At 32.8% G+C, this 22,855-nt stretch overlaps 2 protein-coding genes and 1 non-coding gene across 3 annotated transcripts; all 3 read left to right on the top strand.

The window, feature by feature from the left end:
* Positions 1-261: 261 nt before the first annotated feature.
* Dnaaf6 (Dynein axonemal assembly factor 6) lies at positions 262-1,075 on the top strand. Its single transcript, XM_088238189.1, has 2 exons — positions 262-418; positions 497-1,075. The coding sequence occupies exons 1-2, from the start codon at positions 322-324 to the stop codon at positions 949-951; spliced, it is 552 nt and encodes a 183-aa protein (XP_088094315.1). The 5' UTR covers positions 262-321; the 3' UTR covers positions 952-1,075.
* Positions 1,076-1,603: 528 nt separating this feature from the next.
* Positions 1,604-1,676, top strand: TRNAT-UGU (transfer RNA threonine (anticodon UGU)). The gene has a single exon. It is a non-coding gene; the product is annotated as a tRNA-Thr (tRNA).
* Positions 1,677-3,464: 1,788 nt separating this feature from the next.
* On the top strand, positions 3,465-22,015 carry LOC148273787 (serotriflin-like). The gene is made up of 6 exons (XM_088238188.1): positions 3,465-3,731; positions 7,598-7,694; positions 7,784-7,920; positions 12,395-12,540; positions 14,853-15,053; positions 20,136-22,015. Exons 2-6 carry the CDS (start codon positions 7,610-7,612, stop codon positions 20,386-20,388), a joined length of 822 nt encoding a protein of 273 aa, XP_088094314.1. The 5' UTR covers positions 3,465-3,731; positions 7,598-7,609; the 3' UTR covers positions 20,389-22,015.
* The last annotated feature ends 840 nt before the right edge of the window (positions 22,016-22,855 follow it).

Genomic DNA, 22,855 nt, shown 5'->3' with positions numbered 1-22,855 from the left:
TCATATTACTGGAGAGAAAACTTAACTTATACCCGATATTAATTCAATTTGGTTGGATATAAGCATTTATGCTGTAGTAAAGCATCTAATAATATTATATTTTTTTTAAATAACTTGTCACGTCAATATTATAATTATAAAATTTTATACATAAAAAAAATGACATGAGAAAAGTTAAATGTTGAGTAAAATTAAAAATAAATCTAGCATTTAAATGTAGGATTTCCTTGTCTCCTTGTGGACGAGGCGATTGTTTAATTTATTAGTTGTAACCATGGATTGTTATATCAATAAGTTAGAAGCATTTATTTCAACCTAAGAATGGACTTCACAAGTGAAGTAGACATCTTGAAACTAGCAGAATTATTAAAACCTCCGGATGAGGGGACTGAACCTCAGGATGATTTACCAAACGCAGGTGAGTTTGTACTTTCAGTTGCGTTTCGAAACCAACTATCATCAAAAGTACGAGTTTTACAAAATTGATGTTTTGTAGGTTATCAAATACAAAAGCCTTTACCCCAAGCTCAAGGGAAAAAGGAAACCAGTTACTTTAAAGAGTCAAAAACAATTGAAGAGTATGAACTTCAACAAGAAAATGAAATATGCCAGTCACTCCTTGATAGCAGAAAAGAACCGAGTTATGATATTGTATACAGGCAAGCAGTTCGACCAGAAGATATTTACTTGCAAATGGGAGGTAAAACACCAGGTAGTGCAAGCTGTGAAGACATGATTCTAACTATAAAATTACCGGGTGAAGCGTTTACCGGCTTAGATCTTGAAGTTACCAGATCTGAAGTAAAACTAACTGGTTTTTCTCATAGGCTGATGTTACCTTTACCACACTCTATAGACCCAGATGTATCAAAAGCTAATTGGAATCAACAAGAGGAAAAACTTATTTTAACGCTTCACATGCAAAGAGAATTTGATTACATAAACTTTTAATTAGTATAATCATATTATTTATTATACTTTTTTAACACATTTTATGATATTTAACTTACAGAAGTAACTGGAAAATAGTTTGTATATGCAATTAACTATTCTCACAAATAAATACTTATGCACATTTATTGATTTGTCAGTTGCAGATCTGTTTTTGCTTTAAGTATTAGGTATTCTAGAGTCATAAAAGATGTTTTATTAATCTGAGTTTATCAAATAACTATTCTTATGATAGTTTTCTCTTGGTATGTGTTCATATTATATACATGATACCGCGAAACGATTAGACCGTTTGGGCAAAATATCCATCCAGGGCAAAATTGGACGGTTTCGCGGTACCTTAAGTGTATGTAACTTAAAAATTCAAAATTAAAATAAAATTTGAAGAAAAAAACATCGAAAATTGAAAAGGTCAATCCGTGTTACTTAATATGACCGCTGGGTTCTAATAGATGGCGCTAGTGTTCGTATGTTGTCCAAAAACTTGTTTATAAGTGAAACAAGAATTTTAATTTATGGTATCGAATAATATTTGATGCACAATTATTTTTCTGTAAATTAAATGATAAATGTAGACTGTTGCGTTCGCATCTTATTAGGTCGTACGAATAGACGTCGGTTGAAATACTTACATTTTGACAAACTCGGCCGTGCCTCCATAGCTCAGGGGTTAGAGCACTGGTCTTGTAAACCAGGGGTCGAGAGTTCAAATCTCTCTGGGGGCAATCAGGTCGTTGACTTTTTTTTCGCCAATAGGAAACTATAATAGCTTATTTTGTATTTATAAATAATAAAAATAAAATTTTAAATATTTTTACATGGTAAAAGTAGCATCCATATCTACCGAATAGGTTTTGTACAAGCATTTGTGTTATATTGTCGTATCTACCTACCTACAAATTTAGATAATTCTTGTCGATTATGTAAACTTTTGACATGGCCACATTTTTTAAGGTTTTAAAAATCTTAAGTAGGTACTACCTAATTAATTTACCTGTTCCACCTAACCAATGTTTCCTTGTGATTTTATAATTCGTCTTATCATAATTATTGTTTGTATTTAATTAGGTACAGTCAATAATAAAAAAATGCTTTGATTTTTATCATGATCCTCCATCTTGTTTGTATTTAAAATTTCAATCGAATTTGGGTACATCCTTTTTATCTTTAGTTTTAAGTATATTTTACCAACGCACGCATGCACCTACACACATTAATTTAGTTTTACGTTTTTTATATATTTTTTTTTTCTTGGTGTAGTTACGGCCAAAATAAAATCACTTGTAGATGCAGTATACAGAAAAGCTCCGTTTATCCGAACTCCAGTCATCCGGACTCAAATATCCAGATCGTTATAGGGAAATAAAAAATATGAAGAGTTTTTACTTTTGATTTCATTGTTCAATTAACTTTGCTGGACATCTTAAAGTAAGCTTTTAATGTGATTCCTATTCAATGTATTATTTCAAAAGCAATGAAATCTGGCAATTATCAATCCGGATACCTAGTAGTACTTTTACTGTATTTATATTTGGTATCTACCCATCTACATTATAGTTTCTAAACATTTTTCAACATAATAAATTTTACAAGAAAAGTTACATGTTTGATACGTACAAACATATATAAACTCGTCATGTATTTTCCATCGAATTAAAAAAATAAATTATTCGTATTTTTAATTTGGTTTACAAACAACGAAGAATAATATTTAAAAAACAGAAATATTCATATTTATTGTGTGTGCAGTTAATTGATAGAATTCTGTATTAAAATTTATTAAGGTATCCAAAATAAAATACCATTATTGGATTAAATTCTACTTTAAAAACATATAAATTCAAGAGTGTATAATATGTGACGCGTTTCGTATTGTTAGGACATTATCAAACTAGACAGTTAGGACATTATCAAAAAATAAAATAAAAGCAGAATGTAATCCAATAATAGTTATTTTGGATACCTTATCAAATTTTAAAGAAATATTATTATATACTTATTTTTCATCAATTATATTATGCAAACATAATAAAATACACATTTAAATTAAATTAACAATGAAAATTGTGTGAACTAAATTATTATTAAAATGAAACACATCTTGTAATTGAATCAATCTGCTGTCAAAAGTGTCGACGCATTCAATATCGTTAAATATTCGATGATCTGCACGTTCTTGATATCGGATTTTCATTATTCTTGAACGAATCTATGCGAAACGTTTTTAGGCTCCTAATTTACATAAATTCATAATTACATTACATAATTCATAAATTAAGTTCCTAAATACCTACATAATTAAAAAAATTCCAGTTTTTTAAATTATGTATTTTACAGCACTAGTTTATTTTATAAATAGCGTTTAATCGCTAGAATGCAAATCGTGTTTATGCAATATACGTATCATGGAACGTACTCCTTTTGAGAAGATCTCGTCTGGCGGAGCAGTAGTAATATACCTAATTATGTACCATACGAATATGCATCTCAAAATATTATACATATGGGCCGGTATAAAAGAAGAGGCGAGAGAAGTCTGGTCCACCAAATGGTAGCTAGTCTCTCGCGCGTGGCCATCCAAGCCACTAAATCATAATACAAATTGTTCCCAAGTAATGGGCCATAGTCCAGTGTCACATTATTCATTTTATTATACATCAGTATTATTTAGTTCTAGTCATGAGTTAAAACATTCGTGGCATCAATCAAAGTGTACTATTCAAATCAAATTGATTTGTTACTGAGTTCATGGGAAGGGCTTCGTGAATTAGAAACACAAGGTAATTACTGTAATTTAGGAACAATTTAATTTTATAATTGTCAACTTGCAAAAATGCGTAAGTCTTACCATAAGAAGCCGTCGCGTCGCTCACATATCTGTTATCTTGTCCAGCGGGCATTACTGCATGATTATTGATACGAGCTTTGATAATAAATTAGTCATTCCTTCCCACATACCTATAATATTCTGCACTTTATAGGTTTATTACGGCACGAGATTTAAACTTCAGATTTATTTATATATGTATGTTTCTGCTTATTTGTTATTATATAAGGCGACCAACTTTATGAAAAGTCAATGTAGGACATTTTTGCGAATTGATGATGTGAAGGACTGATGGTGGGTGTGTCGGTGCGCTAAAATTGGGAAACAATCAAACAAAACCTAATGCAGTGATTTTTTTTTAAAATCTTGTTTTTCACAAGAGTTCGTTTTAATTGAATCCACGTATATGTTCGAAAGAAAACGATCGTTCACACGCATAGATACCGTCCATCCGCACACTATCGTCTGAAGTGTATTGACTGGACTAATTTTAGGAATGCGGGACATGCAAGACGCACTGGGCTTTTTGCGGGATTTTTTTTACTAATCATTTCAATGTATTACGACTGCCATTATGGGACTGTCTCATAGAATCTAGGATAGTTGGCCTCCTTATTATCATATAAATGAATCTTTAATGATATTTATGAAATGACATTACTTCGTTCCATTATCTTCATTTTCACATTTCGTACGGAGTCCTTCCTTGTTACCATTTGCTTTATTTACATACGTACATACTTGTTTCATGTCTTGACCTGTACATCTCTTATTTGCTTGTTGTTAAGGTAGTTGGAAGGTATCGCTCCATAGCAATAAATTCGCCAATCGTACCTACACTGTACAAAAATATTTTTATACATAATATAGATAAATAATTGTCCTTATAAGTAAATGTATGTACGTTTATAACAAATCAATACCTACCTAATTTATATTTATTGTTTCATTATTTTATAAGCAAATCAATTAAATCGAAAGGTAAAACCGATAACGGCAATTAAAACGATATCGTATTATGTAACTTGATAACGAATATTTTAGAAAGGTGAAGAAAACCCCGAATCAAAATAATTTTACTTTTAAGTACCTAATTTAAATAAATCAGGGGTAACTAATGTAGTTATAGATGGTGTATGTATCAATTATTTAGTACTTTGTACACTAATGCCCGTATTCAGATACAAAACTCAAGGTGTGAAAAGTACATGCTAACCTCATATGTAGATAACTAGGAAGTAAGGACAGTAGAATGTACTTTCCTCACTTCGAGTTTTATCTTCGAATACGGGCATGTGTTACGATAGGAGACGTGATGTGCGAGAATGGTTATGTGTTATCCCGTTACAGGTAAGTAATAATAATCTTAATAATAATTTTAAGCTGTATTTAAAATAATATCACAACTCTTTGTTATTTTTAATAATAAAATACTTGATTAACAAGACAGGGTTTTAAAAATCAGGGTACTTTTTGCTTTTATTATTTCACTAGGTATCAGCTTTTCCAATAATTTTCATTTGGTTGATTAATTTTTGGAATCACTGTTAAAGCAATGGGAGACTATAATAGAATTCATCCCTTTAAAAGCGTAGTAAAATTATGTTTAACTGGTTTTTCCAATATTTTATTTTATTTGGGAAATCAACAGTTCTAAATAGATATTTATAGTGAACAAACAGATATAGCGTATAAACTCAGAACTAAAAACAGATTTCCACAAAGTATACAAAGTTAGTAAAGAAAATATATTACATATTAAATAAATACGAATAAGTTTATACATATAATAATGTTATTTTCATATACTCGTGAATAATTTTCAATAATCAAAGAATTTTTAATTTTTTTTAAGAACAGTAAGTTATTGTAAATTAGGCAGGATTAGGACAAGGATGCTTGAAGAGAGGATAAGGAGGGGAAGGGAGATTTACATATTTATTATTATAATGTCTACTAAGTTACATAATGCATTTTTAGTGTAAATTTTAAATCTGACAGAGTGATGTTTGTGTAATCTATATTTTTAAATTTTGTATTGTATACTGAAAAAGTCCTACGAAAAAAATCATTTTTAACATACGATGTTTTACTTATTGGGACATGAAACAGGTGGTATCGTCTACAAATCCTGGCTGGCATATGTATTGTTATAAAACTAAGTAGTTCTGTACAGTCAAATATTCCTGTCATAATTTTGTGAAGCAGTAGTTGGTCCGCACACACTGCGGTATTGTAGAGAAGTGATTCCATGTTAGATGGAGGCAGTGAGAGTTGATACATAAAAAATGCCGGTTTTGTATTTTAGGTACATTATACATTTGTTTTGAATATTTTCTATTCTTTTTATATATATGGCATACTGGGAATTCCATATCTGAGATGCGTATTCCAAATTGCTTCTGACAAATGTATAAAATAATGAAATTATATTTGTATTGTTGATACCGTTCAGAAAATATTGTTACATTAACGGTAGGTATTTAGAATTCTGGTTTCGGTATTATATGGCTAGTAAAGGTACCAATGTAACACCCTCTACTTACCCAAATTTAATTAAAACTGACACTTCTAGGAAAGATACCCATACCAAAAAAAATAAAAATATTTTACAAACAAAAACATCCAATATGCCTAAATGAATCACTTATGAAACATTTCACAAATTTAATAAAAATAAAATAATGAGTAGATTTTAATAAAAAACAGTGATTGGTTAAATTAGATTGAAATAATTGTAAAAAAAGACCACGACAAATGAATAATAAGTAGGTATCTCATCGGGTAAAAGGGTGAATTGAAAACATCTCTAAGGGTAAAGCGCCATTTTTCAACGCGATTTTGGCATTTTGGCATATAGTTAGTCGTACATACCGTATCGGACGGACCGCACTTGTATGACTAACTACATTCATATTTCATACATACAAAAATTCCAAAATCCGTTTGATACAATCCGTCCGATGCGTGCGATGGGGACATGTGGGCGCTTTACCCTTACAGATGTTTTCAATTCACGATGCGTGCGATGTGGCGTCTTTGTTTCCCCCTACATGTATCTATTTAATCCAAAAACTCATTTTCGTGGTTTAAATTTGGAGTTCCATCGTCTCCAATTTCACCTCAACCCAATAAACATTTCCCTCTTCAGCATGTATTAAGATTAAGAGGATTAAGAACAATAATAATTTGAGTATGTCCAAAAGTTTGCAGACAGGCTGGATTTCCTCTCTAGGAAGGAACATATAGACACCTTTTTAAAAAAAAAACAATTACAATTAAAAATAAAATGCATACTGCAAATAAATCCTGTTTTCATAATATCAGCAAATGTTAATTTTGTTTTTCTTTTCTTTTCTTTTCTTTTCATGATCATGTCATGCCATATTTGTACGCTATAAACTTATTAATAATTAAAAAAAGGAATGGCCTACTCTCAGACGCTAAAGTCTTTGTGGGCATTTTTTCCAATTTATGTTAAGGCTTAATTTTAAGATGTATTTTTTAAGTGTTTTTTTGTAATTAAAATTGTATGGAAAAATAAACAAATAAATTAAAAATCAGATCTAAATTGGAATCTAGATTAGAATAACTTACTAAACATGGTTGTCCATTTCACTAATCTCAACCAATTTGAACACGGCTTGGTGTTTTTTTGATTAAAAGTTCATTGAATTAAATAGTGTTCATTGCATATATACATACCAAATATAGGCACAAAAGCCATTGATCTTTAATACAATAATTATAATTAGTTATTTGAATGTAGAATCAGTTTATTTTGATGTTTTCATTTAAATTTAGATTTTTATTTTTCAGAATTGAGCAAAGATGTCAAAAGTTATACAAAGCTTACTTATATTCTTCTGTGTGCTATCACTGAGTGAAATGCAAAGATATTGGCGATTTGATCGACGTAAGATCACTTTAACTATTGCAAAAATATAAAGTATACCAACAGTATCCGAACAACAACAGTAAATAATGTTGTTTTTTTTTCACTAGGGCCACAGATGTTTGGTGATAAAATACCAAGTTCGGCTCTGGTTCCCAGGAGTTCTAAAGTGATGAAGAAAATCGTACTTTATCACAATTTCTTTCGAACGAAGGTGCGACCAAGGGCTTCCAACATGCTATCAATGGTAAGAAAAAAACTGTTTATTGTGCCTACTTACCTAACACGAAATACTAATCTAGTGTAAAATACAGTTCCAAGTGTGAAATAGAACCAGTAGGGCACTGGGTGGAGTTGCGAGTATGATTTATTTTGCTCTTTTCGAGAACTTCCTTTTAACCTTTCATAATATAAGGTGCAAAAACACATTTTCCATGTATTTATTTGATTAATCTAAGCATATTTTATATTTTATTGATATTTATACTAATTTTTATTGAAATTGAATGATTTATTTGGGTTAAAATTGTATCTCCTTTTTCCCTTGTGCTGTGAACGTAAAATTTATTTATCGAATATCGGGATAACAAATTTTGTCTTTTAAAATTTTATGTAAAAATAGCCATGAGATATGTATGTATTAATGTTGCATGTTTTAAAAATGTCGGCGTCGCGTTGCGTCTCGCGTCGGTCTGTATCGTGTGTCGCGCGTCGGCGTCGCTTTAGCGTCGAATCGGCGTTGACGCGTCGGCGTCGAATTAATTTTTGTTTTAAAGCCAAATCGAAGTAAGTTTGATAACAATGTGTTGAATAACACAAAATTTTTATTCCAATCAAGATCAACCTACTTTTAAGTTTATATATTTTTTGATAATATTATAATATTTAGGAAACAGAATGGAATAGAGATGGTACGGGAATATAAGACGGAGACCACTAGACCATACCATACAGTATGTAAGACCACCATAATTGCTTCAAATATAAAATTTTGTTTTATATGGTAGAATTGGCTCTTCACTGTGTAGCCATTTTACTGGAATATTAAAAAATAAAATAAAAAAATAAGGCAAAATCTGAGAACCTTTTCAGACATTTATCCCGAGGGAGACCAAAAAATAGATAACTCAATGCTCCTAACCCTGCAGGGAAATGGCCTAGATGAAAGTCACTCATCACTCCCTTTCCGCACCTAACGGTGCATAGGGCACTGCATTGGTACACTAATCGGAGCGTCTCTTGATATTTTTTTTGTTACATGAATATAAGATGATCGGTCTTTTAGATAGCGTCCAGGGACTATGAAATATTCTGGTGTGAATATGCCTTTTTAAATAAATATTTTATGTCAACCGTGTCGGGAATCGAACCCGATTCCTCTCGCTTGGTAGGCAAACGCGCTGACCATTACACCGCGAGGCCGACAGCAACAGAAGAGTATACAGCCTAAGAACGAAAAAACCCGGCCCGAACAGCCGCCGTTCTAGGCAATGCGTTGGGACGGTGCCAGGATGGAAAAGAAGAAGAAGAAGAAGAACGGTGTAAATTAATAGGAAAAACGGACTTTTGAAGGCCAAAATTCTAACATAACTTTATTATTAGCTCTGTTGTGTTCAATAACTGTATTGAACATATTACGAGTATGTTTTCTTACTTCCTATCAATATACAAAACATGATTTGTTTACGTACATATTAATGTACACCGTCTTGTGTTATAAAACAGAGTTTCTTGATACGTAACTTGCTTCATCAATCACTTTTTGATGAGGCCTAGGGCGAAAATAAATATTTTTTATTAAAACGCTCTTTTCCGCAACTCAACTGCGATTCCTTGGGTCAAAAGTAGAATATTCGATTAAATGCAGGTGTTTTAATATTTCTGTTTTATTTTAGATATGATTTTTATCAATGATGTTGAAACATCAGCGAATTCGATTTGCAAAAAAATTTACAATGTTTTAACAGTATTTTTTTTTTCGCTATAAAATGTCCTGCCTTTTCTATTTATTCATTACATTTCCAGCTTTACGATCGAGTTGAATATGTTCCGCTATAACTTGCTAATTGTTATATAAGACATGAGACATTAAACATAAATAAATATTGGTAGTAGAAGATAGTTGCACTGCATACATGGATAATTTATTACTGTAATAATTTTCTTATTTTTTAAAAATATTTTTTACTATAACATTATATAAAAATAATGTAATTGAATGCCTCGACACGGGTTATCCCAGTGAGGTGTTCACATAGAAAAAAAGTAGTACGTGAAAAAAATAAAACATTAAAAAAAATTATAAAAATGCCACAGTAGTTTTTTAATCACCCTCTTTACCCTTATTAACATAATATAATACAACGTACGTTCGGAAACTAACATGAAACTAAGATAATAATTATATTTTAGGTACTATTTCTTTTAATAAATAATAGTAATAGGATTATCGATGTTTAAAGAGCTCCAGAACAAATATTTTAATAAATGTTCATGAGATTTAACAGCATTTACGGAATTAGTGGAGAAAGCTTGTGAATGCATACCTAAATACTTACAAAGCAGAGACTTCTAGAGCAGCAGCAATACGATATAATGCACAATTTCATCTCTCAGAAGATGTGGGTTACCTCGATTCACACTTACTAGTGCATAAAGCTAAATTTTTAGCATTAGCGCACATAATGGAATATTAAATTGAATAATAACAGCTACGTAAAGTGCAAACGTATTCCTACACCTTCAGCAAAGACAAGAAGCAAGCAGGTTTTTTTTCTCTTTTGTTATTAACAACTCTCAGACTTAAAGTTTTATGAGCCCGTTTCTTTCCACTGCTGGATATAGACCTCTTCTAATTTTTCCCATATTTTTCTGTCATGAGCACTCTGTTTCCAATATCCTATGTCCCGAGTTCGACAATGTCATAAGTCTATCTTTTCTGTGGTCTTCCCTGTTTTCATTTTATTTTTGTAGTCTCCAATTTAGTATTCTGGGGGTCCACCTATCAACTCCTTGTCTCGCCAAATGACCCGCTGACAGCCATTTTTGTCTTCCCACTCTTTCTGCGATATCGGTAACCTTTATACGGTGTCTATCTCCTCATTCGGCGGCCTCCGTGGTGTAGTGGTCAAGACGCTTGACTCACGCACGGAAGGTTCCGGGTTCGATTCCCGGTGAGAACACAACAATTTTAATTAGATTTTTCTCAAGCCTGGGTGTTCTGTGATGTAATTCACCACTGTAATTGGGCATCCTGGCCTGTTGTGGTGCAAAAATAAATAAAATTCCTCATTCGGTCTCGTAAGGAGACATCCAACATTTGTCTTTGCATGGACCGCTGAGTACACTTAATTTTGTGGACACTTCTAGCAGTGAGTGACATGGTTTCAAGACCGTATCTTGTCACTGGCTGAACACAAGAGTTGTAGACTTTGGCCATCAGATGATTTGGGATTTCCTTATTTTTGAAAACGTGTTTCAGCTTTCCAAAAGCAGCCTTACTCAACCCGAATCGTCGACAAAGTTCCGCAGCATTTAGTTTTCCCATTTTAATTTTGTGCCCAAGGTAAATGTACTTGTCAAGATCACCAATAGTTTTATTCCCAGTATATTAGTTGCTAGGTGTTGGAATCAAGATCTTTGTTTTGTATGGACAATATAGATTAATTTCAAGACCAATCTTTCTAGAGGCTCCGTATAGTTTTTTACCATAGTTTCCAGTTCATTAACCAATGAATACCATGCTGCATTAAAATTATTTGAACTTATTAATTCATTTTACGTGTACAATTAGTATATTTGATGTTAGTATCTCTTAAAATAAACAATTTATCATTTTCGTTAGACCAGCTTGCTCTATTTAGTGTTCAGACTAAATAAACTTTTATCCTTCGTTTCAATCCGTAAGCATTTTTTTTAACTCTTTTGATTGATCATCATCATCGTTCCATGTCCGCTTTCTAGTTGGAGCATATAGTGTCCACAAAGAGCTTCTAGGCATCTTTGACGGTTGCCAACCCCAGTACATCCTCCCAGGTTAGGTTAGCGTCCCGTAGCTGTGACATAAACTGCCGACGAACAGTCAGCAGCGCAGGTCCAGGACGTCGAGAACCTGATGCATTGTAAAGTAGGCGAGCGCGGTAAAGGCTCTCAGGAGGCATCCGCAGTATATGGCCCAGCCAACCGTATCGGCTCTGCTTGATGACAGTTGTCACCTGAGTATGCTGCGTCCGTTCTCTTATTACTTCATTCCTTACAAATTCACACTTTTGATTGATACTATATTATATTTCACATGCGGCCATTGTCCCTCGACTGAGACTCATCATCACCAAATAAGACGATTACATATTATAATAATGTAATCAGAGTGAGGCGTTAATAGAGCGAGACGGGTTCATAATACAATCGTCGGTTGTACAATCCTGAATTATGATTCGTCTCCCAAAAAAACTATTCTTGTCTTTGCAAATTATTTAGCCATTGTTATTATGGAAATGTGCTTCCATTAAATTTTCTTACTGTTAGTCGTTCTGGATATTAAACGCGTAATTTGTGCATGTTGTTGTGTTTTAAAAAAGTACGAATATTAAAAATAATTACAATTATTAGCCGTTACTTCTGAATCATTCATTTTGACGTTTTTTAAACTCGTGTTTACGAATCCCGAGTAACGTCAAACTTATTATAATTAGTTCATTAATATTATTGCAATTCCTCAGAAGTGGCATAATGGCGCCGCGATGGCTGCCCAGCGCTGGGCAGATGCTTGTCATCTTTTGGTCCATGATCCTCCCCATGGAAGACACGTAGAAGAGTATGGAACATGCGGACAAAACATATTCGTTTCCTCTCATCAGGTTCCATGGTAAAAGTTCATTTTTTAAATTAAGTGATGTTATAATTATCAATAATTTTAAAACGATTTCATTTTATATGAGGATAGTGTTATATTAGAAGAAAATCATCTTTAAATAGGGACTTTCATTTAAAAGTGTGTATTTATGCAAATAAAATGTTTGTTAAAATATCTAAATAAATACTTGTGATATTTAAAAATGAGTAACTTTTAGCCTTTTAGTTTTTTTTTAGAAAAGATACATACGAGTACATGTTTCATTTTTTTTTTTAAATTTAAATTATTCATATTTTAAAAGAAAACATCGATATTTAAATAAGATGGCCATAAATTAACTTTAAAAAAAGTAGTTGGTTGTAAGTAGTAGTTAGTAGTCAAAGAGTTTATATTTTTATAACAAGAATTATTGTTCACTTAAGCTCCCTTTTCCAGAAATTTTACTTAAAAAACTTCGTGTTAAAAAATATTAATAGATATTTCTACTCATTACAAACTTTTAGTTTGATGACAAATAAAATTATAATTTAGCTACCTTATTAGAATATTTCTTTATTTTATTTATAAAGTAAGATATGAGTAATGTTTTGAGTCAAACCGAACAAATTGTGTCGCTCTGACCCTTAAACACAATATTATTTTATTATGAATAATCATCCTAAATACACTGTGAGTCTTAATGAGCATTAATGTATTCCACCAGTCATATTATGAATCAACTCGGTCTAAGTGTGCTGAATGACCATCGTTCACTGCAAGTGATTCTTCTTATTTAGACTGTCAAGTTATGATAGATACTGTGAATTATACCAACCTCCAAGATATTTTAATTTATCGTCTCCATTATAGATACCTATATATAAACTAACCACTAACCTATATTACTATTCTGTGTCCAAGTGCGTACAAAGGCAATTTATTTAAATGTAGGTCATAATTTCCACAGCACACTTTACAATTAGAAACCCTTATTTAATTCATTGTTATTGTTCTTATTCAATATATATGTACGGAACATTAATTCGTCCTAAATATATAATTTAAATACGTGTTTTGTGAAATATGCTGCGAGTATTTTATTTTAAGAGTTTTTACTGTAGTTGAGGTTTATCAAAAACAATTAACTTCACAATGCCTGTACAATGTACAGTAGGTACTTGACGTATGATGACGAGACAGAAAATCGCAAATATTATCTATTTTTTTAATAAAAAAAAAAATATTAAAAAAGTTTAACATTTTATAAATATACGGGCATGTATGATAGTTTTTCAGTTCATACTTTACTTTTATACCTCTTTAGGGAGGAGTACATTAGCTCCATTAGTGGAGGAAGATGCTCGTATTTAGAGAGGGAGTTCGTTTAAATTAAATTTTAGGAACATAACAAAATATATGTATTGTATATCACCAGAGTCCATGAATACAAAATGGAAGTTAGGATAGAGTGAGTTTCATAGCATATGCGATTGTTTAATTTTAATTTGAATACTTTCATATTTTAAATACTTTTTATTTCGGAAGGTAATTCATTCAAATTATTTTTTCTCGAGAAGGAATAATGATTTTGCGCTGCACTCAAAAGGTTTTGTTAAATAATAATTGTAATACATCATACTTGGAGACGAAGTACTAGAACCCCAACTGTCAATGCGCTCTGTAGCTGCAAGACGTGCTGGGATATTTGTTGTACAGCGCCCTTGAGGTGATTTTCACAAACATGGCACTTTATAAATAATCCATATATATTATAATGAATTACAACACAGATGCAGAACATTTTAGAGATGAGAAAATGGAAGTCTTCATACAAAGGTTTCAGCTCTTTCGTCATCATCATCCTCACACAGCGTCCACTGCTGAACATACGCCCCCATACTCCTCCATAAGTCCTTGTCTTGCGCTTTCTGTATCCAGTCACCAGCAATTCTCTTTATATCATTTGACCATTGTGTGGGGGGTCTCCATCTACTTCTACCGTCTTCGAGAGGTCTGTACGCGACTACCTTTTCAGTCCATCTTTGGTCTTTTAGTCTGGCGACATGTCTTCCCAACAAACCTCACATAAAACAGCAAATCGTACAATTGAAGGAATGTGGACGTTCAAACATTTGATTTGTGAATGTTCCAAAGTGTAAAAAAGCCACTTAAACTAGCCCTGTAAATGCCTAGACTTCCATATTACCTAATTGCTTTACCTTCTATGTAACAAAAATGCACCATTGGATGTTGATAGGTAAATGATGACGATACTTTCCCGAGTTTTGCAACTATGAAGCATAATTATTTATCCCCCTTTTCCATGAGCACATGTCTTTCCATAGGTTGTTTGCAGTGAAGACTTGGTACTTGGAGCATCAGAACTTTACATACGGGGCAGACAATAACGATCTGAACGTGGTCGGCCATTATACCCAGATGGTGTGGGCGACGTCACACGAGGTGGGCTGCGGCTTCTCTAAGTGCGCCTCCGGGGGACCCCGAGGAAAACCCTTCTATAACTATGTCTGCAACTATTGTCCCATGTAAGTAATTATATAATTCGGTTATGTGTGAACTAGATAGTAAAAATAGAACCAGAACCCTCTCCGCTAGTGTTCCTGCACTCGATGGCCAGGTCAAAATCCCGTAAAGGGAAATCGAGTGAGAAATAGTCCACCTTGTAGTGTAGTGGTTGGCGCGTTCGCCTACAATGGTTCCTGGTTCGATTCGTGGCAAGTTCAACATGAAATACTTATTTTTAAAGTGTTTTTACGCTGCAATATTTCACTGTCCCTGGACTGGTACCAGAAGCATAAGACTAATCATTTTATCTTCAATAACGGATGATCGAGGTACACTGCATTTGAGGCTCCAATGCGGTGCCCCATACACCATCGGGGGTGGATTTATATGCAAATGTGATAAAATAATATTACCTTTATTTAGTGATTCGAAATATACTCAAATATTACAAAATACGTTGTTCAGAATGACTAAATAAATATTTAGAAAATTTAAAAAATAATCTTGGTTTTTTCACCATTTAAAAAAAAAATGTATATTTCTCGTGTTGCATGAAAATTAATAATTTTTCCAACCTACTTTTTTTAAACGATTTTTATTTGTATTAATTTCATACAAAAATAAAAACAGATTAATTTTATGCGTGTATTTGTATTTTATTTTGTACAACAACTTTCACCCAGGCTTAAAAATCGCAATCATGTTATTTGTGTTTTTAATGCAACTTTTTTTATGTATATTAATTTGTACGTATTCGTATTCGGAATTCTTTATATGCCATACTGAACTGCATATTTACAGTTTGCCACTGGAATACATTAACCAGGTACCAGGTCCTCGGCATAAGTACATATCTCTCTTTGAAATTTCAAGTAAATGAATTATCCTGGTTTGATAACGGAGGTTTTGCCAACTTAAAATAGATGATATATTTGATATATATTTGTTAATATCAAGTATCTTTTAGTTTGTAATGTAACACTGTAACTTAATAAACAATTAAACAATATTAAAAATAAACTTATCAACAAAACCTTGTCTTATGTATTGAAAATAATTTTTACCTATCTGATTTATTTTTCCACTTTTTAAATAGAACCTTTTCAACATCGCCATCTGTGGAAATACTGGGGAAATATTGCAAATAACACCCGCACGATAAGCGGAAAAGCATGTGTGCGTGTACGCCTAGCGACCAAAATTACAAGCTTCCAATACAAAAACGCTTCGTCAATTTACAAACTTCGTCTTTTTTTAGTGAAAGCGGAGGCATGACAGTTGTTAAAGATAAGGATGGAAAAATGGTGACTAGTGAGAGTGGAATAAAAGAGAGATGGAAGGAATACTTTGAGGAAGTTTATGAATCGCACACTGGTAACTCGGGCGGTGCCGATGTATCGACATTATCCGAGGTGTGTCTGAACGCAAATGATGAGGTAAGTCAGATTAGTATGAAAGAAATTATCAGCGTTGTCAAATGTATGCGGAATGGTAAAGCGCAAGGGTATGACTGTATTGCAGCAGAGTTTATTAAGTCGGGTGGCAAATTAATTCTCACATGGCTACATAAACTTTTTAACTTGTGTCTCAAGGAGGAAAGGACTCCACCTGATTGGAGGAGGGCAGTTGTTATGCCGTTATACAAGGGAAAGGGTTCTAAGGCGGAGTGTGGGAATTACAGAGCTATCAGTCTTCTGAGCGCTGTCGGCAAAATGTATGGAAGAATACTGATAGAAAGAGTAAGAAACGTGACCAAGGAGAAAGTATGGGATGTACAGAGTGGATTTATGAATGGTAGAGGATGTATGGATCAAATATTTGCATTACGCAATATGACAGAAAAGTTTTTGGCGAAAAACCAGAAGCTTTTTTGCGCTTTTGTTGATTTGCAAAAAGCATTTGATCGAGTTGATAGGAAAAAAATATGGATGGTTCTATCGGAGTATGGAGTGAGTGACAACCTTGTCCGCGCTATTGCTTCCTTGTACAAAGATAGTGTAGCGTGTGTAAGGGTAAATGGGTCATTAACTTCCTGGTTTGACATCCCTAAAGGAGTCAAACAGGGATGTGTAATGTCACCGTGGTTATTCAACATATACATGGATAAATGTATGAGAGAATTGAAAAGTATGGATGTGGGAGCGAAAATGAGTAATCTTACTGTCAGTTGCCTTCTGTACGCCGATGACGCAGTCCTCCTAGCTGACAGCGAAGAGGAACTGCAATCCTTGGTTACAAAGGTTTACGAAGTGTGCAAGGAGAGTGATTTGCTAATGAATGTGCAAAAGTCGAACGTCATGGTCTTTGAAAGAAATGTAACTATGACTGAATGTAAGATTGTAGTAAATGGAGATAGTTTGAAACAGGTCGAAGAATTTGTATATCTGGGTAGTATGTTTACTAGAGATGGAAATATGGACAAGGATATTGAAAGGAGGGTTAGTGCCGGTAACAGAGTTAATGGTGCCTTAAAGTCTGTCGTAGCAAATAAGTGTCTATCGCAAGAGGCTAAATTAGCAGTTCATAATGGAGTTCTGGTACCAACCCTAATGTATGGAAGCGAAGCATGGAGTTGGAAAAAAAGGGACGAAAGTAGACTGAATGCTGTTGAAATGCGATCCCTCAGGCGAATGTGCGGAAAAACAATGTATGATAGGTGCCCTAATGTCGAAATTAGAGCAGAATGCAAGGCTGAGTTAAGCATTATCGACAAAATTAAGAAAGGTCTTTTGCGATGGTTCGGTCATGTGGAGCGAATGAATGATGAAAGAACGGCTAAAAAGATTTATGATGCAAATGTGTCTGGTTGTAGAAGTCGAGGAAGGCCGAGAAAGACATGGCATGATCAAGTACAACAAATTCTTGAAAGTGGTCATGTGAAAAGTCGGAATAATCGACGTGCGTGCATGAGAAGATGTATGAATGTGAAGGAAGCAAAGGAAGTGTGCCAGGACAGAGTGGTGTGGCGTTCTATCCTCTCTGCCTACCCCTCTGGGGAAATGGCGTGATGGTTAGTTAGTTAGTTAGTTAGTCTTTTTTTTTATTTATCTCTAAGAATTAAAACAACTTTAAATTTAAAGTCCGGTTAGTTAAGAAAAAAAAATAGTAACACTTATTTGAATTTTTTTACATTTGGTTCATGAATGCCACTATATCTTATAATTATCTAATCTGTTTTGAATTTATCTGTTACCGAGTTTTTTAAAAATCTAAGTTCCAAACATGAAAGAAGATAATTGGCATTGAATGATTGTTGAACAGTGTGTATCAAATGATAATTGTTCTTGATGACCGATGATTGACGTGTGACATTAACCATGATTTTTTGGTCGGCATCTAAAATGTGGATCTAAGAAATTTAACAATGATTTAAATTAATGTTTCGTTGAGTTGATTTTGATAGGTGGTCCGCTTCTTTAAATGGGTACTGTGCAAAAAAATCTCAACTGATTTGAATAGTTTCGTGGATTTAGTAACGTAGGATGTATTTTTTATAGAAAAGTTATTGTAAAGAAAACGACACATTGGCAAAATGATAAGTACACTTAGAGAAATATGGATGAAAAATTTATACGGTTGCAAATCTATAGTTATTTCGTTGTCTTTGACGCGGGCAATCGGTAAATCTCGCGTACTATGAATACCGATAAAAATATATGAAATGGATTTAGAATAATGAGTTGTATTTTCAAAATTAATGTGGATATTGTGAAGAAATGTTTTCATATATTTTTTTTATTTTTTATTTTTTGACATCAATTATGAAGTCTTACTGAACTGCATAAAATGCAGTTCGTCATCAGGTGCTTAAAGTTAAGTTCTAACATATATACATAATTTTATCTCTTAAATTCTATAAACATATAAAAACTCTAACTTTAAACAAAACTTTTAAAAACATAATATTAGAACGTAACTTTAAAGGGGAAAATAAAAAAATATATATCCTTAGAAAAACGGGACATGTTTGGCATTGATAGTTGTGACGTCAAGATTCGTGACGATGTTCTATAAAAAATTGAATGGTTTGGAACAGAGTTCAAAATGAACATGCATCGTTACGTATTAAGAGCCTGGCCAATGCAATGGCCGTTTTTTCGGGAATTCAAAATGATAAATTTAAAAATATTTTTTATGTAACTAATAAGTAGCCAAAATTATTTTTTTCTTATCCTGTATTTCATAGACCCTATTACATCAAAAATGTTTTTAAAAAACGCAATATTTCCCTATTAGAAAACCAAAATCCTATTCAAAGTACGAGTGGGTACTCAAATTAAATTGTTGAAAAACAAAGTTAAATCATTGATCGTTGGTGGTTTTTTTTATATTGTACTATCAGTTTTTCATTGTTTGACTGCCTAAAGTGCCTTGGTACTGAAGTGCCTTCAAATTTTTAGCGTTTACTCGTAAATTCTTTCGCTGTCCTACTTCGTCAAAGAGCCAATGGCAACGTCTAGAAATTTAAAGAACACACTTCCACTCACCCCTGTTCACTGTTCACGCATTGGCTGCAGATACTGCGACTTTAATATAATCCTAGTTTTAAGAACTTAGTTCTTAGAATAGATTTCAATAATTATTTTAGTTATTTTTAAGATTTTTAATGTAAGTTTTAATAATAATTTTTCGTTAACAACATAAGAATTCCTTTAATTATCCATAATATTATTACGAGGCATATCCAGAACGTAAATGTACTCAATTTTTGTATTTAAATAAAGAATATCAAAAAATAAGTTGCAGTACATTAATTGTATATATATTACTTATTTTTCCACGTAGTCACCTTCCCGTTCTAAGCGTAAGTCGTGGCACAAGCTTTTTTATGCCCTCCTTATAGAACTCTGCCGCCATCTCCAAAAAAAATCCAAACAGTACTCTTACTTTCTGGATATGCCTCGTATTTATGAAAATATTTTAGGAATTCTTTCGACTTTTCTCTACCCAAACCCAGTTGCTATTTTTGGCTATTGCAAATTATGTCAATTGTTTATGAAAATAATATTTGCATTTTATTCATAGGGTGAAATTGTTTCTCAACTATTAGGCCTTTTTATTGGAATACAATTATTATTTTTATGATTGATGATTGTTTTCAGAGGCAACTGGGCGGAGAAACTGGGGCGGCCATACCGCCGGGGCAAGCAGTGCAAGCTGTGTCCTAAGTCCTGCCACCTGAAGAAACTGTGCACTAACGCGTGTCCATGGGCAGATCAGTGGAACAACTGCAAGGAGTTGCTGGCCGCCGGGCGCAGCTGGCTCTGCGAGGGTAGATCCAGCGATGGTCGGATGCGCCTGGACCACTGCAGAGCCACCTGTCGCTGCAAGAATCAGATACACGAGTGGCGGTAGAAACTGGGGACGAACGAGGATGGATTCGAGGGATTCTCAATAATAATCTTCTGTATAGTAATATTAACCCCTGTGTTGCTATGATGTCACATAAGCTTACACAGAATACAAGACTTAATATACTCGTATCTCTCTTATTTTTTCAAATAATGAAGTCATATTTTAATATAAAAGGCCAAATTATATTTTCATCTTTATAAATTACGGGAAATAGATTTTTAAACAGTACATATATGTAAAATGTTTGTTTTTAAATACCCGTATTTCAAAATGTCTCATCTTTTGCTTAATGTAACATGACATTACATCACCATTTACCAAGGGATTTTTTTAGCACAGTACCTCACCACAGTTAACCTCGACGGAATCCGAAGAGAAAGAATAAATAAATAAACATATATTAAATTTTAATTTCTTGTACAATAAATTGGCTCCGGTGGTGTAATGGCCCACACGTTAGGGTTCTAAGTTTAATTCCCGGCTACACCACGATCATGTGATTTTTCTCAAACTTTGGTGTTTTGTTCTGTATTGCTCTCATAGGCAAAAAGTTAGATATTTGCATAAGTCATATTTTGAGCTATGACACTTTTGAGTATCAAAAACAGTAAATAATCATAAGTATGTCAATTGTTTCCAAGCATAAAACTAGTTTGTGTCATGATCTATACTGTGTTTTTGCTTATGAATCTCTGGATACCGTTATTGCAAAAAAATAAAAACTTTGAAACACATTATATCGTAAAATATTACAACAGAGATGAAGAACATTTAAGAGAAGGTAATATGGAAGTCTAGGCATCTACAGGGCTTATGACCTGTTAATGGCTGGTTTAAGTGGCCACTTTACACACTGTGTAACATTCACCATTCTGCCTATATTTGAACAGCCATATTTCTTCAATTCTTTCATCTGTTGATGTTTGTGAAGTTAAAGAGCTGAAACCTTTTTGTACATTATATCGTTTTACGTGCTGAAATATTTTTCGAAATTTCTTGTAGAACATTAACTCAATTTGTGTTTTTTGTCGAAAAGCTGCTTTTTTGCTATGGGGGCAGTGTATTTCATCACTGTAATTTGGCCTCTCAATTTTGAGCGTGTTTTTTTCTTACCAATTAATGTACATTTTTCTATATGTAGAAAATGAAGAATATGTAAAGTTGCTATTGCTATCTGTCTCTAGTTCTAGGTTCAAGGTTCTCACTAGTGCCTATATAGCTAGCGATGATTCCATTGGTTGATAGTAATTAAAGCATTTTTTACAAAAATCTTACATTTTTAAATTACCGTTGAAGTTGTCTTCCAATGTATTGGGTATTCTTTTACATTATTTATACACGATCAATTATGACGTTTGCTTCTGTCGTGTTTTGACCGCGTAGAAATTATTAAAAATGAAAAATTAATGTACTTTGTAGGTATGTGAAATCAAATTTGAAAATGAAAAAAAAAATTCTTCTCCTTTAAGTATTGTTAAAATGTATATATTATAGTTAAATAAAGGGAAACCCCTAAATTAACTTTGTGAGATTTAGTTGTTTATTTATACACATTATCAAGAAGGGATCAGTATTATTTATTTGTTTGAAAGTGAAAATAAAATTATTACCGTATATTAAAATAAAACATGTTTTTTTTTCCAATATCACTTATTCCGACAAATAAACTTATCTTTCTGTATGTTGTTTGTCTATATTGGCGGTTTTTGATAAAGTATTTTGTAGATAGTAAAAAATATAAAAAAATGTTATGAAAACTGTATTTTTCGTGTATTTACTCATTCCTTTATCGAGGTCGTTAGACCATTAATCGGTTTTCACCTTTATTAGTTAACCCCGTGTTAAATAATGATAAGCAATTCAGCACTCAATAGCCAGTACCCCCCGTATCATCACACAAGGAAACCATTGGAAGTCAATGCAGACATCCGTAACACATTGCTGGCTGTACTGAAGGACATTCAACAATACCACGAGAAGCGAACCATGACGACAATGTTAGCCGATTAAGAGCTGGCTTGGGGATACCCAATATACATTTGCCACAATCGTCTCGCCTTTACATAATTGCTACTAAAAAGGCTGATAATTATGCACCTAATTTTTATATAATCCCAAAAGTCTTTAATTCTTCAATCTGAACAGATTTTGATATATGTTGTAGTAATATGCGTTGGTAGCAAAACATGTTTAAAAATAAATACAAACAAGTATTTAAAAAAAGTTTTTATCTGTATTGAATGAACTGAATAAGTCCGTAAAAAAATATAAAGAGGTGGGTAATTTGAGGAAAAATTATTGTTCACTCATTGACATAATGGTGAATCTTACACTAATTCATATTCAAACATATTATAAATCTGCAAGTAGTCGCTTTATAGACTTCCAGACACTTGAATACGCCGGACATATTGCTTTAGACTTTTCTATATTATGCAGCAAGGTTTAAAAAAAAAAAACCTTATTT

The sequence above is a fragment of the Micrasema longulum genome, unplaced genomic scaffold (genome assembly GCF_059751315.1).
Source record: "Micrasema longulum isolate JH-2025_06_02 unplaced genomic scaffold, ASM5975131v1 h1tg001834l, whole genome shotgun sequence".
NCBI classification, from domain to species: domain Eukaryota; kingdom Metazoa; phylum Arthropoda; class Insecta; order Trichoptera; family Brachycentridae; genus Micrasema; species Micrasema longulum.
The sequence above is the reverse complement of the archived record's forward strand: the minus strand, read 5'-3'. Positions and strand labels throughout refer to the sequence as shown.